This window comes from Harmonia axyridis, chromosome 1 (assembly GCF_914767665.1).
Source record: "Harmonia axyridis chromosome 1, icHarAxyr1.1, whole genome shotgun sequence".
Classification (NCBI taxonomy): Eukaryota; Metazoa; Arthropoda; class Insecta; order Coleoptera; family Coccinellidae; genus Harmonia; species Harmonia axyridis.
Window position 1 is genome coordinate 17,084,906 of NC_059501.1, and position 18,663 is coordinate 17,103,568.

At 34.6% G+C, this 18,663-nt stretch overlaps 2 protein-coding genes across 3 annotated transcripts in view; one reads left to right on the forward strand and one right to left on the reverse strand.

Annotated features, from left to right (window-relative positions):
• Window positions 1-18,663, reverse strand: part of LOC123679699 (dopamine receptor 2) — a 258,175-nt gene that overhangs the window by 50,194 nt on the left and 189,318 nt on the right. The gene's annotated exons all lie outside the window — the stretch shown is intronic.
• LOC123679720 lies at window positions 12,204-17,969 on the forward strand. The gene is made up of 6 exons (XM_045617151.1): window positions 12,204-12,436; window positions 14,480-14,696; window positions 16,928-17,034; window positions 17,122-17,352; window positions 17,415-17,465; window positions 17,760-17,969. The coding sequence occupies exons 1-6, from the start codon at window positions 12,385-12,387 to the stop codon at window positions 17,897-17,899; spliced, it is 798 nt and encodes a 265-aa protein (XP_045473107.1). The 5' UTR covers window positions 12,204-12,384; the 3' UTR covers window positions 17,900-17,969.

An 18,663-nucleotide genomic window follows, 5' to 3' on the forward strand; every position in this document is an offset into this window, starting at 1 on the left:
AATACATTACACAAAGTTTGTCAGGAAAAGTTAAGGAATATATGAAAGGTCGATTAAAAAAAATAATTTGTTTGTCGAAAAAAAATATTTATCAATTATGAGAATAAACTATTCGGGAATTTATTTCTTGAGAATAATGCCGTCCAAATGTCTATACTCGCGTTCAAGACACTCATTTAATCTAACAATAAAATTTCCGATGACGGCTTGGTAAGTATGCTCCCTGATGGCTTTTATATCACCGCGAAATTTGTTTTAACTGGTCTAGTGAAGTTGGTTTACTAAGGCAAATTTTGGATTTGAGGAAATCGCACAGGTAAAAGTCCATAGGCGTCAAACCAGACTATGGAGGGGCAATGAATGTCATCCTTCCTGGAGATTAATTTGTCTGGAAAATTTCACGAATGTATGTGAAGTTGCTCTATCCTGCTGGAACCATGTTCTCTGGTTGAAAGCCAGAAAAATTCTGCGGTTCAGTCACCAAGAACTCATCTAACATCCTCACATAACTCTCTGAATTTATAATAACTGCAGGCCCCCTATCATCTTTGAAAAAGTAAGGCGATGAAATTGCACCCTATATACGGTCACCTTTGGTCACTTTTGGTCACCTTTGGCGAATGGTTTCTGATGCTTGCATTGCAGTAGCAGTAATTCTGCTTATTTGTGAATAAGCTCCATCCGAAAACAAGATGAGAGTAAACGTTTGTAAGCGCTAATTTCCTGATTTGAGAATAGTACTTACCTGTGAATGGCATCTTAGAGTTTCAATTCATGCATCAATTGAATTTTATAGGGGTGAGCTTTAGATCTTTTGCGAAATGCGGTGAAGTGTAGATCTATGCACATTCAAAGCACTTGCACGCTTCCGAATGAAGGGGTTGGGATCATCACGAACAGATCGATTTTTTCGTTCCACGTTGTATTCTCTTGTATTCTTGTATTCCATAGAGATATGGAATACAACACGAAAAATTAATGAATGTAAATTACAGGCAGTAGAGATGAAGTTTTTCAGATCAGAGATGAGACTGACAAAATTGGACAGAAGGAGAAACCATAATTAAATATATTTTTTTATTGCTTGCGAATTACAATTTGCTGGCTTTTTCTATTCTCTTCTCGATTCGGTAATGATCGATGAAATATACAATAGTTATATGTCCTTGGAAAACCATCGAAGATGACAGCTGATAATAGTGTAATCAGCGAGTAAAAGAGAACTTGCCTTCTTGGATGAACCGGAGACCAATGTTATTAGTAAAGATTAGGTAACGTTAAATCTCATACGTCAAAGGCAATTCTGGTAGAGCTTGATTGGAAATCTTACCACATCCAGCTCATTCCCTTGAGATTTTCGTTATTACAACTTAATCCCACTAGCTGCTCATTAGAGTGGGCGTAAAGAAATATAAGGAGTTTGTATTGATTTTGGTATGAGACGGTAGAAAATAAATAACTAAAATATCAATTTAATTTTTATCATAAAGAAATAATTATCCACTCTTTTTTGAGATCTTTTTCTATGAAAATATGGGGATGTTTTGATTGAATTTTCTACGGTCGAATAACGCGATCTAACTAGAATTTGCATGAGTCTAGAAATCATTTCAAATCTGAAAGCAGAATTCCGTCTCTATCAAATTTGTAGTATTGAAATTATCAGGAAAACAAAATTTCGAAAAAACCATATTAACTGAGCCTCATTCGGATTTTGTCCATTAAGAAAAAAATCTGTTTTTACTGGTTATAACTTATAACGTGGAGTGTAATATGAACCGCGTTGATAGAAGCTGAGAAAATTCAAGAAGAATATCGAAAAAATCCCCAATATGTGCATTTTTACTCACTTTCAGTTCTTTGTGTGACTGATCCACGAATCTATCCAATTTTTTACTTTTTCATAAGTGCGGAAGTGCTGGTCAGCCAGTCCGTGTGGTATTGATCGAAACAAGTGATAGTCCGAAGGAGCAAATCTGGTGAACACGGTGGGTGGGGTACGACTTCTCATTTCAACGTTTCCAAGGATCTTGACCACTTAAGCAACATGGGGTCGAGCATTGTCATTCTGTAAAATCACTTTATAATATCTGTCGTTTTATTGCTACCGTTTGCTAGGCTCAATCACAATAATTGCATTCGATAACGATCGCCAATGATTGTTCAAATTGGTTTTAGCAACTACGCCAAGCTGGTCCAGCCAAATACTGAACATGACCTTGGAACCGTGAATATTCGGTTCGGCTGTCGACTTGGGAGCATTGCTGGGATATCCCTATGATTTTCTGCGCTTGGAATTATCGTAATGAACCTATTTTTCGTCTCCAGTCACAATGCGATGCAGAAATTCGTTTCGTCTTTGCCTTGCAAGCAGCTGTTCACAAGCAAATAAACGCCGTCTTGTTGAGTCACTTCCAATGATCCTGCCAATTCTTGTTGCGTTTGACACAAGTTTTGATCGAGTCATGCCTCCAATTCTGCATCTTCGAAAACCTTATCTCTTCAACCGCCATGCTGGTCTTCGACGTCAAAATCACAGTTCTTGAAGATTTGAACAACTTTCGGCACCTTCTTTCACTAAAAGTATCCATACCATAGGTAATTGAGAGCATTCGATGAGCCTGTGGCGGCTTCTCATAAAGCTCCACATAGCAACAATATATACACAGCATTCGGCAGCCTAGACGTTAAGAGGTAGACTCACGCACCGAGATACGACAAAGGTCCCGGGTTCGAATCCCGGCGGCTCCCGGTAATAATAAATTCCCCAAGCGTCTGTGACACGGCACACACAATTATACCAAAGTCACACTGATGAGTCCGGTGTGTGTGCCAGGGACGAAACGCATAATAAGTAGGTATACGTATACGTGAAATCCTACAAGCCTCAGCCACAGGTTTTTTCATAACCAAGCAGATAATTGAAACCTCCCGCAAATGACGAGAATTTGGCTCGTCAGCTGACATGTTCAATCGAGAATAACTTTATGAAAAAAATCAACTAATATTTCGATTGCGTTATTGAATACCTAAGCTTATTGTATGATGATCTTTTGCCATCTATCGCAAAACGGAGAAAGCAAAGTTGTATACCTAATAATTGGCACTACATTTCCTAAATAATCATTACTTAATTGCCTTTTCTTCAGACTGAACATCTTCAAGTCCATCATAAACCTGAAAAATTGAAAATTTTATCTTTAGAACTAATCAAGGTTTGGCGAGTCTTTCTCGATCCAAGTTGCGAGATGCGCACTCTCCCAAGAGTTTGGTGTTTGTTAAGGCAATCCAGCGATCTCTGCCTAAGACACACCCTCTCAAACCACCGTGAGAGGTGACCCTGTTGCAACGCAACGACCCCTTGAAATCGGCCGGGGCCGAAGTAGTATGGCGCGAACATCGATAGCGCCATCCGTGAGCTGACAGAGTCATTACAAAGGTATTTATATGCAAGAATTTGATCACATAGACTTCCGCATCCTTGAATTATTTCAGAAAAGGTTTTTGTGCAATATCCACTTATTTTTCACAGAATTCATTCGGAATCGACCACTGATTAGCCATCGAGGATTTTACTATCAAGGAAATAATCCAAATGAACCTATCCAACCTACTTGACATACGTCAACCAAATACACGTCACTTCCGGTCTAAATCTCCGCTAAAGGTCACCGTAATCAATCGCATCAACCCCTCGAAGTCGGGGGTTCATCTGCGACAGCCCCGGTAATCGAAGCCAACCTTTATCCATCTCCGGATCGAGAGCTTCACGATTCCAGATTCGGGCGTAGATTTCAATCACGCCAGAACTTCGGACCGGGAGTGAAAAAAGGGCTCGGAGCCCAAATGTGCGCCCTCCAAATCCGCGAATTATTACCTCCTGATTTACGTCGAAGGTTATTGCAACTCGGAAGCGGCCCTTTCGGGATATATACGGCTTTTTTAACGCTTCGCACAGTCTTAACTTCGAATTTGCCTGCTCTGGAAGGGACGTTCGGGAGGATTTTGTTCTGAATATTGGGCGCTGGGTCGGATCTGAATGTTATTTGATGGTTTGGGTTTTTAGGGTGCAGTGTAGGGGTTGAGTGAAGAACTATGCTCGAGATTTCAAGGGTTGTGAGATAACATTTTTATTGTTATTTTAGTAAGGCTTAGTAGTTCATTGTTTAGCATTTTTTCCTTCTGAAACTTTGAATCTTTAGGGAGGCGATTTTTATAGTACGCCTTCTCTTTGACGATTGCAGTGTTTCATCAACCCAGTGGTACCTACCATATCTACATCTCCTTATCTTTGTCAAAGAGCAGTTAGGTTTATGTCCCAAACGGTGCTGTTCTATCAAGGTTTACGCAGAATTTGGCGACATCTCTCGGGCTAGCAAGGATCCACCACACACTCCTCTGCCAGTACCGAAGATGCCCCAGAGGAGGAGGTATAGATCTCCCGAAGTCACTTGAACTACTAAATAGAAACTCTGATATCGATTTTCTCAGACAATTCTTGACATGAATAGCTTATTCTCAGTATCGGTAGGTAATCTATAGATTTCTAATCTTCATTAAATACTTCACTTTCCCAGCTAGTGATCGTCACTTTCGCGGCTATCAAGTGATTTCTAAAATTTCATATTGTAACGTTACAATTGGCCATGAGACTCTATAGAGTGATTTCTAGGGGTGGTTTGGTTTATTTGCCAACAAAACTCCTACTCAGGTTTTTACAAATTTAATATAATGAAAATATACAAAGATCGATCTTTTTCACTCTAAACAGATAATATTGAAATAAAAACTTAACTTAAATCGGTTTTTAATGAATTACTGTGCTATTAGTATGGAACCTCTTCTGTAGATGACTTTCAGCCTTCCAAACAACAGATCTCAGCAGGAAGCTATAGTACTTCAATTCGCACTCAGCGAAGTTGATGTAATAACGCCAAGTATTACGCAGGTATTCTCTCAGTTTCAGAAACTAAAGTGGTTCAACGTACGTACTATTCCAACTTCTATATCTCAAGGAAATACTTCTTGATATTTTTCAATCCAAAGAGAGGTTTCTGTTGTTCCAATCCCACGGGAGATGCAAGAATCTCGACACAATTCTCGCCGATAAATTAAATTTTAAATCTCAAATCAAACTAGTAATGGTTGAAATCTAAAACAAGGTACGTATCTTTCCTTAAGTCCCGATAATTATTGAAAATCTTTCAGAAAATTCTCTCCGTTTCTTTCCCTAGATACGCGCATCCGTTGGCGCTTCATCGGCGACCAATCACTACGACGAATCGACAAATTACCGCGTTTTTGAAAATCCCATTAGCGTAACATGAATTGAAGCGTACAAAATCGTTGCAATATTTGATAAGGAATTGTCAGGTGCCAAGGATTTTAAAGCCCCATTTATTCATTGAATCGGTAATATTCGACATTTCATCATAATTGAAGGGCTTATGTATACTCCTAACGTGAATATGTTATTGGATGGGTTATCTCATATTGAAATATGCAATTTATGATATCTACTTATAAATATCTATTGAAATATATTTCGTATGTATTAAAGGTAAGGAATTGGCCTATTTCATTATCAATAAAACAACGATGAATTTTTCAGATATTCGAGTTGAGTGGTAAACGGCAATCGACCCATGAATTTAAATGAATTGAACTATCAAAATGTTTTCTGCATTAATAGGAAAATAGTGTAATGTAGTTACCAGGACTCAGAATTTGTTTCACTACAAAAACACTGTTAAATTATTGAATGAAGTTGACAACAAAATGACAAAATGAGGAAAGCACTGATGTGAAGTCAGGTACTTTTGAGCGCTTGTTTATTCTTGCCGTTTGGAGAATACTGAACTATATATATAGGATCTTCTAGATCTTTTTTCTTCAATTTTTTGTTTAGCCAGGAGGATCGATCCACTACAGTAATGGATTTTTGTAACAAATTTCATGCAATTCCTAATTTCCGAGATAATCTGTGGACGGTGGAAAGATTTTTCATTCAATTTTGAATTCTACTCATTCCGAAACGTGAATTATGAAAATTACAGGGCTATTCAACATTTTTCCCTTGAACCATTACAAAGGTTTTTCATTGAAAATAATCAACCAAAATGAATAAAAGCATAAATAATTCAATCCTGGTCGAAATGCATATGCAATGAATTCAGAATTTTTTTATGAAATGATTTGAATCAGAAGAGAGGTACGATGACCAAATAAATTTTATGAATGCCCTACCTCACCGCTTCCTGATGGGTAATTATAAATTTTGAAAACATGAACAATTTTCAACTCGAGTGGAAAGCAGTTGGCAAAATCAAGTAGGCCATAAATAAAGCCAACGTTCACTGAGAATAAATGAGAGTGGAGTAAATAAAAAATTAATTTCACAAATGCCACTTATGAGATTTCCTCTCAATTCTGTCGACTAAAGCCCTATACATCGGTATATAATTATAATATCGACCGGTCCGAGAGTACCGTATATTCTTGCTAGGATTCTTACTCGGTGAATAAGCATGCGAGGAATCAATTTTGAAGAATAAGCATGTTATCGTGTACTAGACATTATCAAATCAATGTTGAACTATGAGGTCATTTATTGGAATTCGGAATCCTTTTTTTTCAAGAACCTAACGATGCAAAAAGCCTGTAGTTTTTAAATTAATAAATAATAGATACTATAAAAAAAACTTTAGTGGAAACAAGTGTCAAGCAACAGCATTTCATTTCAACTCTCCAATTTGTTTTCATATCTTAGAGCTGAAAGGCGGTGAATGTGAAGCAGACACAGCCAGATAAGATTCTGAAAGTTGCGTTGCCAGAACAACCAACAGTTGTTTGAATCGAATCACAATGCTGTTGTGAATAGCTTGAGTATAATGGAAACTATAAATTGAGATTGGATATCTAGATGCGGCTTACGTCATGTTTGTTCAAGGGAATGAAGACTTGAGTAGGAGTATCTATGCATTCTAGTATGAAACTTCCATTTCATTTTATTACAACGAGATGTTGCAATTCTAAGGGATTTATATATGTCTCTTTGATCCTATGCTTTATATCTAGAAAATAGGTATATTATATCGAGGTAGAAAGTTTTCAAGCCATTTGGATTTTGAAGTAACAGTGGATGAAATTATTCAATAGACAAAAAAGACGTCACGCTCAATATACATATGTATACATAGTGCTTCATGAATAATTATGATTTCAGTGCAAACACATGACAATTTGAATAGTTGGAATTAGTGTTCCTCATAAGTCCCAAGCACATTCGTTTCATGAAATCTTCAAGTTATATGTAAAGTACAATGCAGGACAGCACTGAAAAAATTTTATTTCAGATTTAACACAGCACATGAATTTTTTCAAAAACCAATTCACTCTACTGATTACAGTTAAAAAGTATCTATTTTATCTAGCATTGAATAAAAAGCAAATTTCAAATCATCATTTATATCTACCGGTCTAAATAACAACTTAATTCATTTTGCACAACAAATCGGATCTCACATCAACAGGTCTTGAAAAATACAAACTCAAACACAAATTTGTATTTCAACTTCAAAACTAATGGCAATAAAAAATAAATCATTACACACATTGATTTTATTAAGAATGGTGCCTGTAGAATGTTTTTGCTTCATGTTAATAGCACCAATGATAAAAAAGTTATAAGAACTTTTCATTTCACTCCATTCTCCAATTTTCTAATATAGCTTAAATAGAGTAGAATTTATCGAGCTTGAAAATGTGCCTTCAATATTTTTCTAGCTCCAAGAGATTGTGGGATTTCCTCAGTACGAATTTGGGTCACCCGATACAGTACCTGAATTCATGAAACACCCTTTCAAAACCCTTATTGGACTTATGACGCCTTTTTTTTGAAATCCAATCGTTCATTACTGGGATCCTCGTACAAGAAAGCATCGTGGTAACATCAAGACATTTGTACCAGGTCCTGTGCAATCCTCTATATGTGGCCCTCGTCTGGAATCTCCCTGAGATACCGAACTACAGCTTTCTACCACCTTTTTGGTGTTCTGCCTACCGGTCTGCGTGTGTTTCATCTCTGTGGTTCACATTATTCTTTTTGTTGTTGATGTTTCGGCTCTGGTTTCTGATGCATAGGTATGTGAGTATAGGTCTCACACACGTTTTGTAGATTCTGGTCTTGCTTTGTGAGCTCATTGCTTTGTTCCTCTACACTGTATCTCTCAGAGTAGGGATTCACGGCTTGACTTGATATTCAAGCTACTTGGTTTGATATTGAAGCTACTTGAATTGAAATCCACTCAAGTTCAAGTCAAGAACTTAACATTGAAAAACTACTACTTGATTTGAACTTGAGTTGATGTGAAGTCAAGCTCAAGCTGCTTGGCTTGAACTTGAGTTAAGTACCTTGAATATCAAGCTATGCCATGAAGACCTATCTCAGATAGCCGCTGACTGCTTTTATCTCTTGTGTTCGTGCCTTTTATGTCAGATTTCTGTCACTCAGTATATTTATTCCCAGGTAATTGAATCTTGATACTGCTTATTTCGCTATCGACTGTCAATTTGCATCTAATGAATGATAAAGAACACAGAATAATAGATTTGAAACATAGTAGCTAAATCGTCTTGTAGAGCTGGTTGTTTTCAACTCCTGTCCTGACTGTCAATGGTACACCACGTGATGGATCAAACAGCTGATCTCTTCTAAGTTTATTTACCTTCTTCTTTTATTCATAAATCGGAAGTAAATTTCAATACCAAAGTTCTATACCCAGATAAATTCTGTTCTGGAAATAGATAACGTCATAATAATGTTTTCAAAGTCGATTTGAAGGCAATTTGTTGCGTGCAAATGAACTCTCAAAGAATAAAAATGAACCTTTTCATTATTTCACGTCACAAATAAAAATTTTCCCTGAATAAAAAGACAGAAATTTTCGTAGTAATGAATTCCTGTCCACGACGAGAATGAATTTCAGCAGATTACATCTCGTTATCGAAAATCTGCATAATTTGCATATATCTATGCGACTCCCAGCCATGAACTAATGAAGGTGATCTCAAACTCAGCAGATAAATTTCGAACGTTGAATAATAAATTGATGTATTATATTCTAAGTACGCCATTATTTCAATTATCCATATTTCATGATCTAAGAGATATTCTTGGAATTGTTGATGTTGTTCGATTGAGATGATTATTTAATTCTATTGTCTATTGTTTCGAGAAATTAATTTCCTTTTAGGTACATCATATTCAGAGATTTTCGAAATTTCTAAGGAATTCATTAGAATATCCTGTAAAGTTTCAATTTCCAAAGTTTCACATTTCGCACCTTGATTCATTATTTATTGAGAATATCGATGAAAATTATTTATCGTTTCCCTGAGATTGAAATTGACATTAAAATAAAGAGAATACTGATCTTATAGAAAATATTGTTATTGAGTATTCCTTTATTATACGAATTATCGAACTATATTTAGATAAAAGAAATATCCTCGAACTATTCCTGAGTTAGAAGAAAACTGCTCGAGTGTCTCATTCTAGACGTTCCACTCATAGTAACACTCCGTTCAAAAAGTCTCAGGTAAAACACATTTTTTTTTTAATATTCGACTTTATTCGTCTACACTCTACATAAACAACATACTCGCCTTCAAAATTAATACATACACTCCCAAGGTTTTTTTTTTATGTTTTTTTTCAGAAAATTTCTTTCTAGTGATATTGGTGTGACCTTAACATTTCAGTATAATAACCTCCCTTTGATGATAGAAACGAAGTGAGTATAGAAAATTGGAAGCAAGTTATTTTCCATCAAAATGATTATCATATTATTATGAAGATGGCATTAACGTGAACTTAGTAATCCAATTAATTCAGTATTCCCTACCTCTTCAACCTCACACGTCTATATTACGTTTCCATAATATATAACAACACTGTGAGCAGCCCCTATTTATATGAAAATGGTGAGATTACTGAAGGTATTCCAGCATATACAATAATTCCTTTACCCACCAGTTAGTAGTGAATAGTCTTGAAAGTGGGTTTGTTGAACAATGTCTGGCTTATTATAAACCAACGTTGATTTATGATAATCCATCGTTGATTATCTATGAACTATCATCCACTTTCAACCAAGTGAGATTTGTGGTGGGAGATCCTGCAGGGATCCGCTTATATAACAGGTTAGATTAGATTAGGTTCTATGATATTGATAGATTCTATGAAATTGCATAAATAATTTTTCTACTGAGAGCTAAATCACACTAAAATTGTTGTAATATATATTTGGGGTATCACGTTTTTGTGGGGATTTTTGAAACACTGATAGATGACAGACGAGAATTCCATTGTGGTACAGCACTTTGAAACATCCTGGAACACTCTACTAACTCAACTGTTGTCATTACCTACTTTTTCCTAGTTTTATACCTGGGTTACAAACATTAGATTATATTGTACACCGTGAATTTCTTCTTCCTTTTCTTATTCTCTGAGTTTTATGCCTGCGCAATGATCGCCACATGTATATTCCTCATCATTTTGCAATAGAGATCTCCAGAGAAATTAACTCCATCTATTGGAGACAAAGAGGAATTATACAGACTGACAACGAAAACAATGAGTTCGGTTAAATCAACTCGTTTCTCATTCCCTGCTCAAATTTGTAGAATTCGTAGCCAGGTATAATGAATCCAGCCTCCTAAAGAAACTATTCGAATAATTCAACATTAGCAGGAAATGCAAACTGAGGGTCTCATCTTTCGATTGATTAAATTCGCCTACTTCATCCCTGAATGATGTAGTTGATTGTTCTGAAGTTCATTGAGCCGTTGTATTTTTCGACGTGATTAAAACTTTCTTGTTTGTGGAGATATTGCCATTTTTGGGAAGTTTTCAATTGTTGGATTGCAAACTTCATCCTAATACAATGGGAGATGAAACTTTGGAGATTTCACGGCTTAGAATCTCCTGAGGAAAATGAATCTACTATTCTTCGAGTTGCCGGTCCTTTTGGGAGTCGAAAAAAAAAACGATTCATTTTATTCAGAGGTAGCTTTCTCAAGCTCAAAGATACACCTATTCAAATAAGTTGGGAGAAAAGAATACGTCCAAAAAGTTTTCCCGTGTGGGAATTGAAATCAAAACATATCATGAAGGAATTTTTTTTTTATGGATTATATCCTCACTTAATGGATATTCTTTAATGAATCTTCAAACTCCATTTCCAAAAAATTCATTTCGTGGAAATTGAGTCTAGTGTTTTTATTATCATTCAATCGGCTTCAGTGGAAATGTCAATTTTAATGAAAAGATATATGTAGGATATTCAAAATATTGATGACTTAGTTCTGTACACACAAATACACACTCATATTGATAAATATTTCAATATATAAATATTTATTCATTTGGCACAAAAAAACATAAATTTAGAGAAAGACCCACATTTTTTTGGAATTTTTGTTTTGTTGAAGTTCCACAATTTTTCCTTATCATAACCTTATAATTCAAAAAACCTACCAAGTATAAAATTTTGTTAAAAAGCCACACCAACCATCCTAATCTAAACTTGATGCCAAACAGCATGTACCAGACATTATGTAGGTATACCGTACTTTTTTTTATAATTATATTTATTTTGTGAATTTAACCTCATTTTTAACCAAAAAACCAATTTTCATAATTTGAATTCAAGAAGAAGAAGAATTCAAGAAAGTGCCTGAAAAATCAAATCAATATATTGAGGTATACCTTTCGAAATTTTTGCGCATTTTTCCACTTTTTTTTTATTACTACTATATGATTTGAAAAATTTGCCGAATTTGATTTCATAATAATGTACATTAAGCTAGTATTCAAAAGTCGACAAGAGAACTTTCTTGATATCGGAGAGAAATCAATAACTGATTTTTGGTGCGTTCTCTGCAATTCTATATTTCTCTATGAAATGAAATGTGTAATATTTGTTTTTTAAACCATAGTTGAAGTATTGAGAAAAATTTAGTGAATTCATTGCAATTATTCTTTACCCGTGAAAATATATTTTCTATTCTACTCATTTATACACTTCGAAAGATATTGCCTGCTGAATACGGAGTGGGAATGTCTTCAGATCAAACCATGAACTTGAAACAAGCTATAAAAACGGAAAAAATCCACACCTACTGATGATCTGCAGCTCCGTTTCTTGGTGCTACAAAATTCCCCATCTTTCGTATATAATTATAAATTTTTTCAATGCCAAGCGGCAGAGTTATTGTTGTTTAAATAGGAATTGAACTCTACTAGTAAAGATCAGTGATAGATCACGTTTGGTAGAGATTGAAGTGTGCATAAATTTCATTTGTTGTTTGCTCTTCAACATGGCTAATGTGTGGCTATGGAATATTATCGCGTTATGTGTGCTAATTACAGGTGAATTATATTTGTTGTTAATTTTGCATGCACGGATTTATCTGTTATCTGTCGAGTTTGTGATACAAAAAACTGTTCTGCCAACCAACATTTTTCAATACAAAAATCATTAATATTAATATTATTGTAAGGAGAAATTTTATTTCAGGGTTAATACTGAATTTTTATTGTTTGTTATAGAATTGTCATATGGCAACGTTTCGGGCAGTGCCCCTTTTCAAGCCTGAAAATATATAAAAAAAACATCCTTTATAAACATCACAATGTAACTAACAATAAACGGACAATTTGTAATATAGACAATTTCTTTCTATATTCTTTATTTGAATAGAGATCTAATAGCATATGTACAATTATTACCTTCTCATTTAGATATTTATATACACAATCTATCTTTGTTCCAACGACTCATTTCGTCGGACGTTGTTGTGTTATTAAGTGAGGTTATGATGGGTGTTCGATATCTCCTTCTTTCTAATGTCCGGTTGTCTGTTTAATGTTGGTCAGTAGTGTGGAATAGATGTTATGCAAATTCTTTATGTCGGTTCTGTCATTGATAGAATTTTCATGTTGTTTTATATGTATCATTTCGAGAAATTCTCTAGATTTTTTGTTTGGTTCTCTGTCTAATATTTCTGTTTGTTCGTAATTGAATGTGTGTTCATGCGTGGTCTTGTGTTTAATTAGTGCACTATTTAAACACAAGACGTTGGAACAAAGACAGATTGTGTATATAAATATCTAAATAAGAAGGTAATAATTGTACATATGGTATTAGATCTCTGTTCAAACAGAGAATATAGAAAGAAATTGTCTATATTACAACTTGTCTGTTTATTGTTAGTCACATTGTGATATTTATTAAGGATTTTTTTTAATATATTTTCAGGCTTGAAAAAGGGCACTGCCCGAAACGTTGCCATATGACAATTCTATAACAAACAAAAAATATTCAGAATTAACCCTGAAATCAAATTTCTCCTTACAATTAAAAGCGAACAGGGTAAATAATAAATCAATAAAATATTAATATATTTCATTAATTTCAATAAGAATTCAGTGAATCAGAGAAAATAATACATAATACTCATACAGTCATACAGAAAGCTCATTCTAACAATTGAATGAACTAGTTGAATATCCATCTGCACTTGTATTATAAATAAATATTCAGACCGAATTAGGAATTGAGTTATTTCTATAATACTTCAAAAATGAGTTGAAGCATTCCACATACTTATTTTTGCACGTGCCTAAATATGGGAATTCATTAGAGGATCTCATAACTTCATATTACAAATGAGAACTCTTTCTTAATCGAACAAATAACATAGGAACTGTATCAAAAAAATGTGAATGTAGAATGGTAAACCTTTCCGCAACATTTTCGAAAGATCTGACTAGATTGAAATTTGGTTTGTATAGGGTTTTCCGATAAGAGGTTTCATTTTGAATAACTAGGTATCTGGGCAGCTGTGGCATTAGATGTTTTGAACCTTTGACAATTGACAAATAAAAAATATGCCATTACTAAAAATGGAAATTTACATATTTTAACAATATACTCATTAAAATTCACTCTAAAAATAGTGAATATTATGCAGTCACACCTTGCAAAACTGAAGCACTTTCTATTGGTCATGAAGCACCATCTCGGCCGGAAATAGTATGAAACCGATGGAAAAAGTTGAGCTGTTGCGATGAGTTAGTGATGTGAAGAATCGAAACCGGGTGTTTCGCTCAAGAACAACTTAAAATATTGCTACTGTAGCCCGTAGTGAAGACAAAAATCCAATTTTGCCGATTCCTCATCTATCTTGGGAACTAGGCATTCTATAAACAACATAACACCATTTTTTGCATAAAGGCTCAGGTCTTAAAGATTTTAAAGTTCATTTAACACAAGAACTCAAAGCGGTCGATTACTAGCAGAATCGTATCTTAGCTGATTTTATTCAATTTATTTCTTAGTTGGTACTTTTATATCATAACGTTAGTTGTTAGTGAGAACATGAATTTCTTCTCTGAGATTCAATTTTTCAGGAAAATTTTGTCAAACTGATTTCCACGACCTCTACAATTTCTTCTATAAGGAGATAGGATGTGTGGAATATGATAAAAATGGAGCTTTCCACTGTCCTGAATATCCATCAAAGAATGGCTCTTGTCGTTTCTTGAACCAATATGTTCCATCTGGGGAAAAAATCGACCAAGAACTTTTGAAAGGAAGCTGCATACCAGAATGCATATGCGGTGAAGAGTAAGACATTTTTTTTTCTAACATAATATTTGATAGATCCGAAAGACCGTTTTTTAGCAGAATTTGAGATAAAAATACTTGTGTCACTTAAACATCTCTAAGCATTTCTTTTGATTTTTCATTACTTTCAATACCTTTGGTATAGTTCCACCATTTTGTAATCGCAATCTGGAATTTTCTAATTTTGACAATTAATACATAATCTCCGTCCCAAAAACCCCTATAAACTAATTTAAGGTTGTACCCATATGGGTGTAAACCTCTGGCTGTAGAGTTACGTACCTTTTAAGAGAGAACACCACCAGTGGTTGCTCAGTTCAAATAAAATTTGAAATATTTCTTTTTACAATTCACCGATTTTTATGGGGTTTTCACATAATATCCTTGAACAATAATCTACATTATAGAAAGTAAATATTTCTAATTTTCGAATGAAAAACAAAAAAAATTATTGGTAACATATTTTTGAAATATTCGTGAAAAAAAACCTATCAAAATCATCACAAAAGAGGAAAAATTACAATTCTCTGAAAAATATAATCGACCATCATACAGTACTGCCTCCTACTTATTTGCTTCGATAAAAGAAAGAAGATGAAGTGAATGTACAGTGCATCCCATTTTGGGTGAGACTGCCAGATTTCCCGCTTGTTATTTAAGATAGAACCTTGCGGTTTTCACGTTCCTGTCAAACTATGAATTTTTGTATTATTTATTTGTTGCTATCAGGTAGGTACCTACGTTCTGTTTTTCATGTTAGTGATGAGTGTATTATCTTTGTTTGCATACTCTACTATAAATAAAATCACAAATGAAAATTATCCAATTGATTCTTTTTTTATATTGGAAATCCATTGCCCGTTAAAAAAAATCATCATTATTTGATGTTTTAGTGTTTTTTTAACATTTCGGAACATCCTATCTATATGGTATCATACATCATTTTGAAGGGAAAAAATAACGAATTCAATGAAGTAATGATATACAGGGTGTTTCCTAAACATGCGGCAAAAATTCAGGGGGTTGTTCCTTGGACTATTTTAAGCATGTTTTGTCCTTGGATGATTTTTGAAAAACCTCTTTGTTTCGAAGATACAGGGCGAACAACATTTTTCATATTTTTAAAATTAATAATAGTTTAAATAAAAATGCGTACCGCACTGTGTTTACTAAGTAGGTACAATTTATTTTTAAATTTGTTTGACAACATTCCAATTACTAAAAACGGACTTAAACCCCTTAGATTATTTCCTATGGGGCCATCTAAAATCATTAGTTTATACCACTCCAGTAGAAAATGTGGAAGACTTGCGAAATCGGATCATTGCTGGGTGTAACTTAATAAGAAATGATCCTGATGTTTTTGAAAGGGTTCGGCAGTCAATGAGGAGAAGATTGGATGCTTGTATGCTGGCTAGAGGTGGTCATTTTCAACAGTTTTTGTAGGTTGAGTTGAATTTTCATGTAATTTTTCATAATAAAATGTTATTATCTGAAATTTTGTTTTCCCTATATCTTCGAAACAAATAGGTTTTTCAAAAATCATCAAAGGACAAAATATTCTTAGAATAGTCCAAGGAACAACCCCCTGAATTTTCGCCGCATGTTTAGGAAACACCCTGTATAGGGTGTTCTATTAAAAAAAATATAGGTTTGTGTTGAATCTTCAAAACCATACTCCGAAAAAAAAATTTGAGTACGCCACTGGATTCTACGCAGAATTCTGAGTCAGACGTAGTTTTTATTTCAGCATTATTTCTAATAACTTCAGAGACAAAGGAGGTGTCCGAAAAGTATCAATTTCCAAAATCACCCTGTATCTCTTGAACGGAGACAGTTATGCAAAATCTGATTAGACCAACTTGAGTTTCACGAAAAAGTAGGACAGGAACGTGAAAACTGCAAGGTTCTATCTTAAATAACAAGCGAGAAACCTGGCTGTCTCACCCAAAATGGGATGCACTGTACACCTACAAAGTTTTGTCATCGCAGGAGCATCAGAGGGGAAATGAATGGGTACCAAAGTTTGACTGATATGCGGAAAGCCACGTGGGGGTAATCCCTCTTAACTGCTCTACTCTTATCTTTTCCATCTTAATTGACAAAAACATTCAGGAATATTTTATTATTGTGACTACCCTTATATCTTGAAAATATTAATAATAACCGTCTTTATTAAAAAAAAAAATGCTATTCAATTCTAAATAGAGTTATTTGTTTGGTATTCACAGTGGTCATTTCATCTGCCCTGGAACAGATTGTGGTCTCTTATCAAAGGAAGGATGCCATTCAAGAAATTCTCTAGATACTTGTTGTCCAGAGGGGCTTGTATGTGGTGGTGAGTAATTTTTTGCGCTTTTGGAGAAAACATATTGGTACATCCACTTATCCATAAAATGAATATATGTTTATTTCTCTCCTCTAGATGATATTGCGAAATGTGAAGTAGAAGGTAAGACCTACAAGGAAGGTGAGAAATTTTACCTGGAAAAATCTTGCGAAGTTTGCGTTTGTGATAAGGGTTTCAAGAAAGGTTCACCATTCTGCAGACCAAGAAAATGTAACCTTGAAATTAATCGTCTATATGAACTAGCTGATCACGATGCTCCTGTTTATCTCAAGGATGACATTTGCTGTCCCACTACTTGGATCAAAAGTAATCAATAGTAATCAATTTTGAGTGGTCATAAAATGTAACATTTATATTTTGAATTTCAGATGAAGGAGAAGACGAACTCATCACAATAATTGCGGATCTAGGAAAGGAAGGTAAAAGATACATTTTTAATGGAGCTATCGTTGTAACATATGTATGAGGAAAGTTTCAACTTAAGTACCTTACATCTAACATAACCTCTTTGAATTGGTCATAGTTTTTAAAGGTTTCAATACACTTAAAAAAAAGCGATCTATCATTAAAATTTTATCAAAAAGTGAAACACTTCCTAAAAAAAAACTGAGTAAGTGTTTTACTTGTCAATCATATTGAGATTATTTTCGTTAAGTAGGGGCAAAAACATTCAAGAAATATCATAAGAATATTCAATACGAATTATTCCACAGCTTGCAAATTTGGAACAAGAGATATTATCATGGGACAAGGATTCCGCAGGAATATCAGCAGATTTGGAACTGAGATGACAGTTAAATGTTTGTGCAACACCCCTCCATTTGTCATCTGCCGAGAGGAAGTCACCAAATGAGATAATTATTGAATTAAAATCTTATTATGGAATGTATTTGAATGTTTTCAATTATATTTCTGTTTTAAGATTCAATCCTTTTTTGGGGTTATTATCCCACGAGCTCAAGGTTCAGAACAGTAATAAGGCCCTCAGTCACTTGTAACAATGCAAAAGACAGCTGAAACTCCTAATGAGGATCATTGCTGATGAAATCTGCGCAGTCATACTATAATTTCGAGTTTAAAAGTGTACTGGTTCAGATGGGATTTCTTGAAAGCTATAACTCCCTCTGTTTCTGGATCTCTTGCACATCTGATCAATTCGTCTGTCAGTACCTACTGGTAAGTTTTCATCAGCTTCAAAAACAGCTATAACTTTTCCGATACATAAGAGCGATGTCCCTACTGAGATTACAAATTAGAGGCCTATTTCGATTGTGGGTGTTTTTTCTAAGGTATTACAGAGGGTGGTATGTAACAGGATACTGGAATTCTTGGATAAGTATTTCTGACTAGCATCATGGATTCAGGAAAGGTAGGCCAACCCAGTAAGCTGCCTGCTCTTTGACAGTGTATGTGTACTGGTGCTTGATTCTGGTAAAAATGTTTGCGGACCTTTTTCGACCTTTCGAGAGTCTTCGATTCCTGGAATTATGTATAAAAAACTTCACAGGTTGCTATTTCTTGATGTTCTTTTCTAAGTGGTTGTTGAGCCAAAGTTGAGGATTCCTTCTCAAGGATATTTGACATAGATCATGGAGTGCCACAGGGTTCCGTGTTGGG

Coding starts and splice junctions, on each gene's coding strand:
- LOC123679720 (XM_045617151.1), top strand. CDS start 12,385: ATGGCTAATGTGTGGCTATGGAATATTATCGCGTTATGTGTGCTAATT. Junction 14,697..16,927: donor GAATGCATATGCGGTGAAGA/GTAAGACATTTT, acceptor TGGTATTCACAG/TGGTCATTTCATCTGCCCTG. Junction 17,466..17,759: donor TGCGGATCTAGGAAAGGAAG/GTAAAAGATACA, acceptor ATTATTCCACAG/CTTGCAAATTTGGAACAAGA.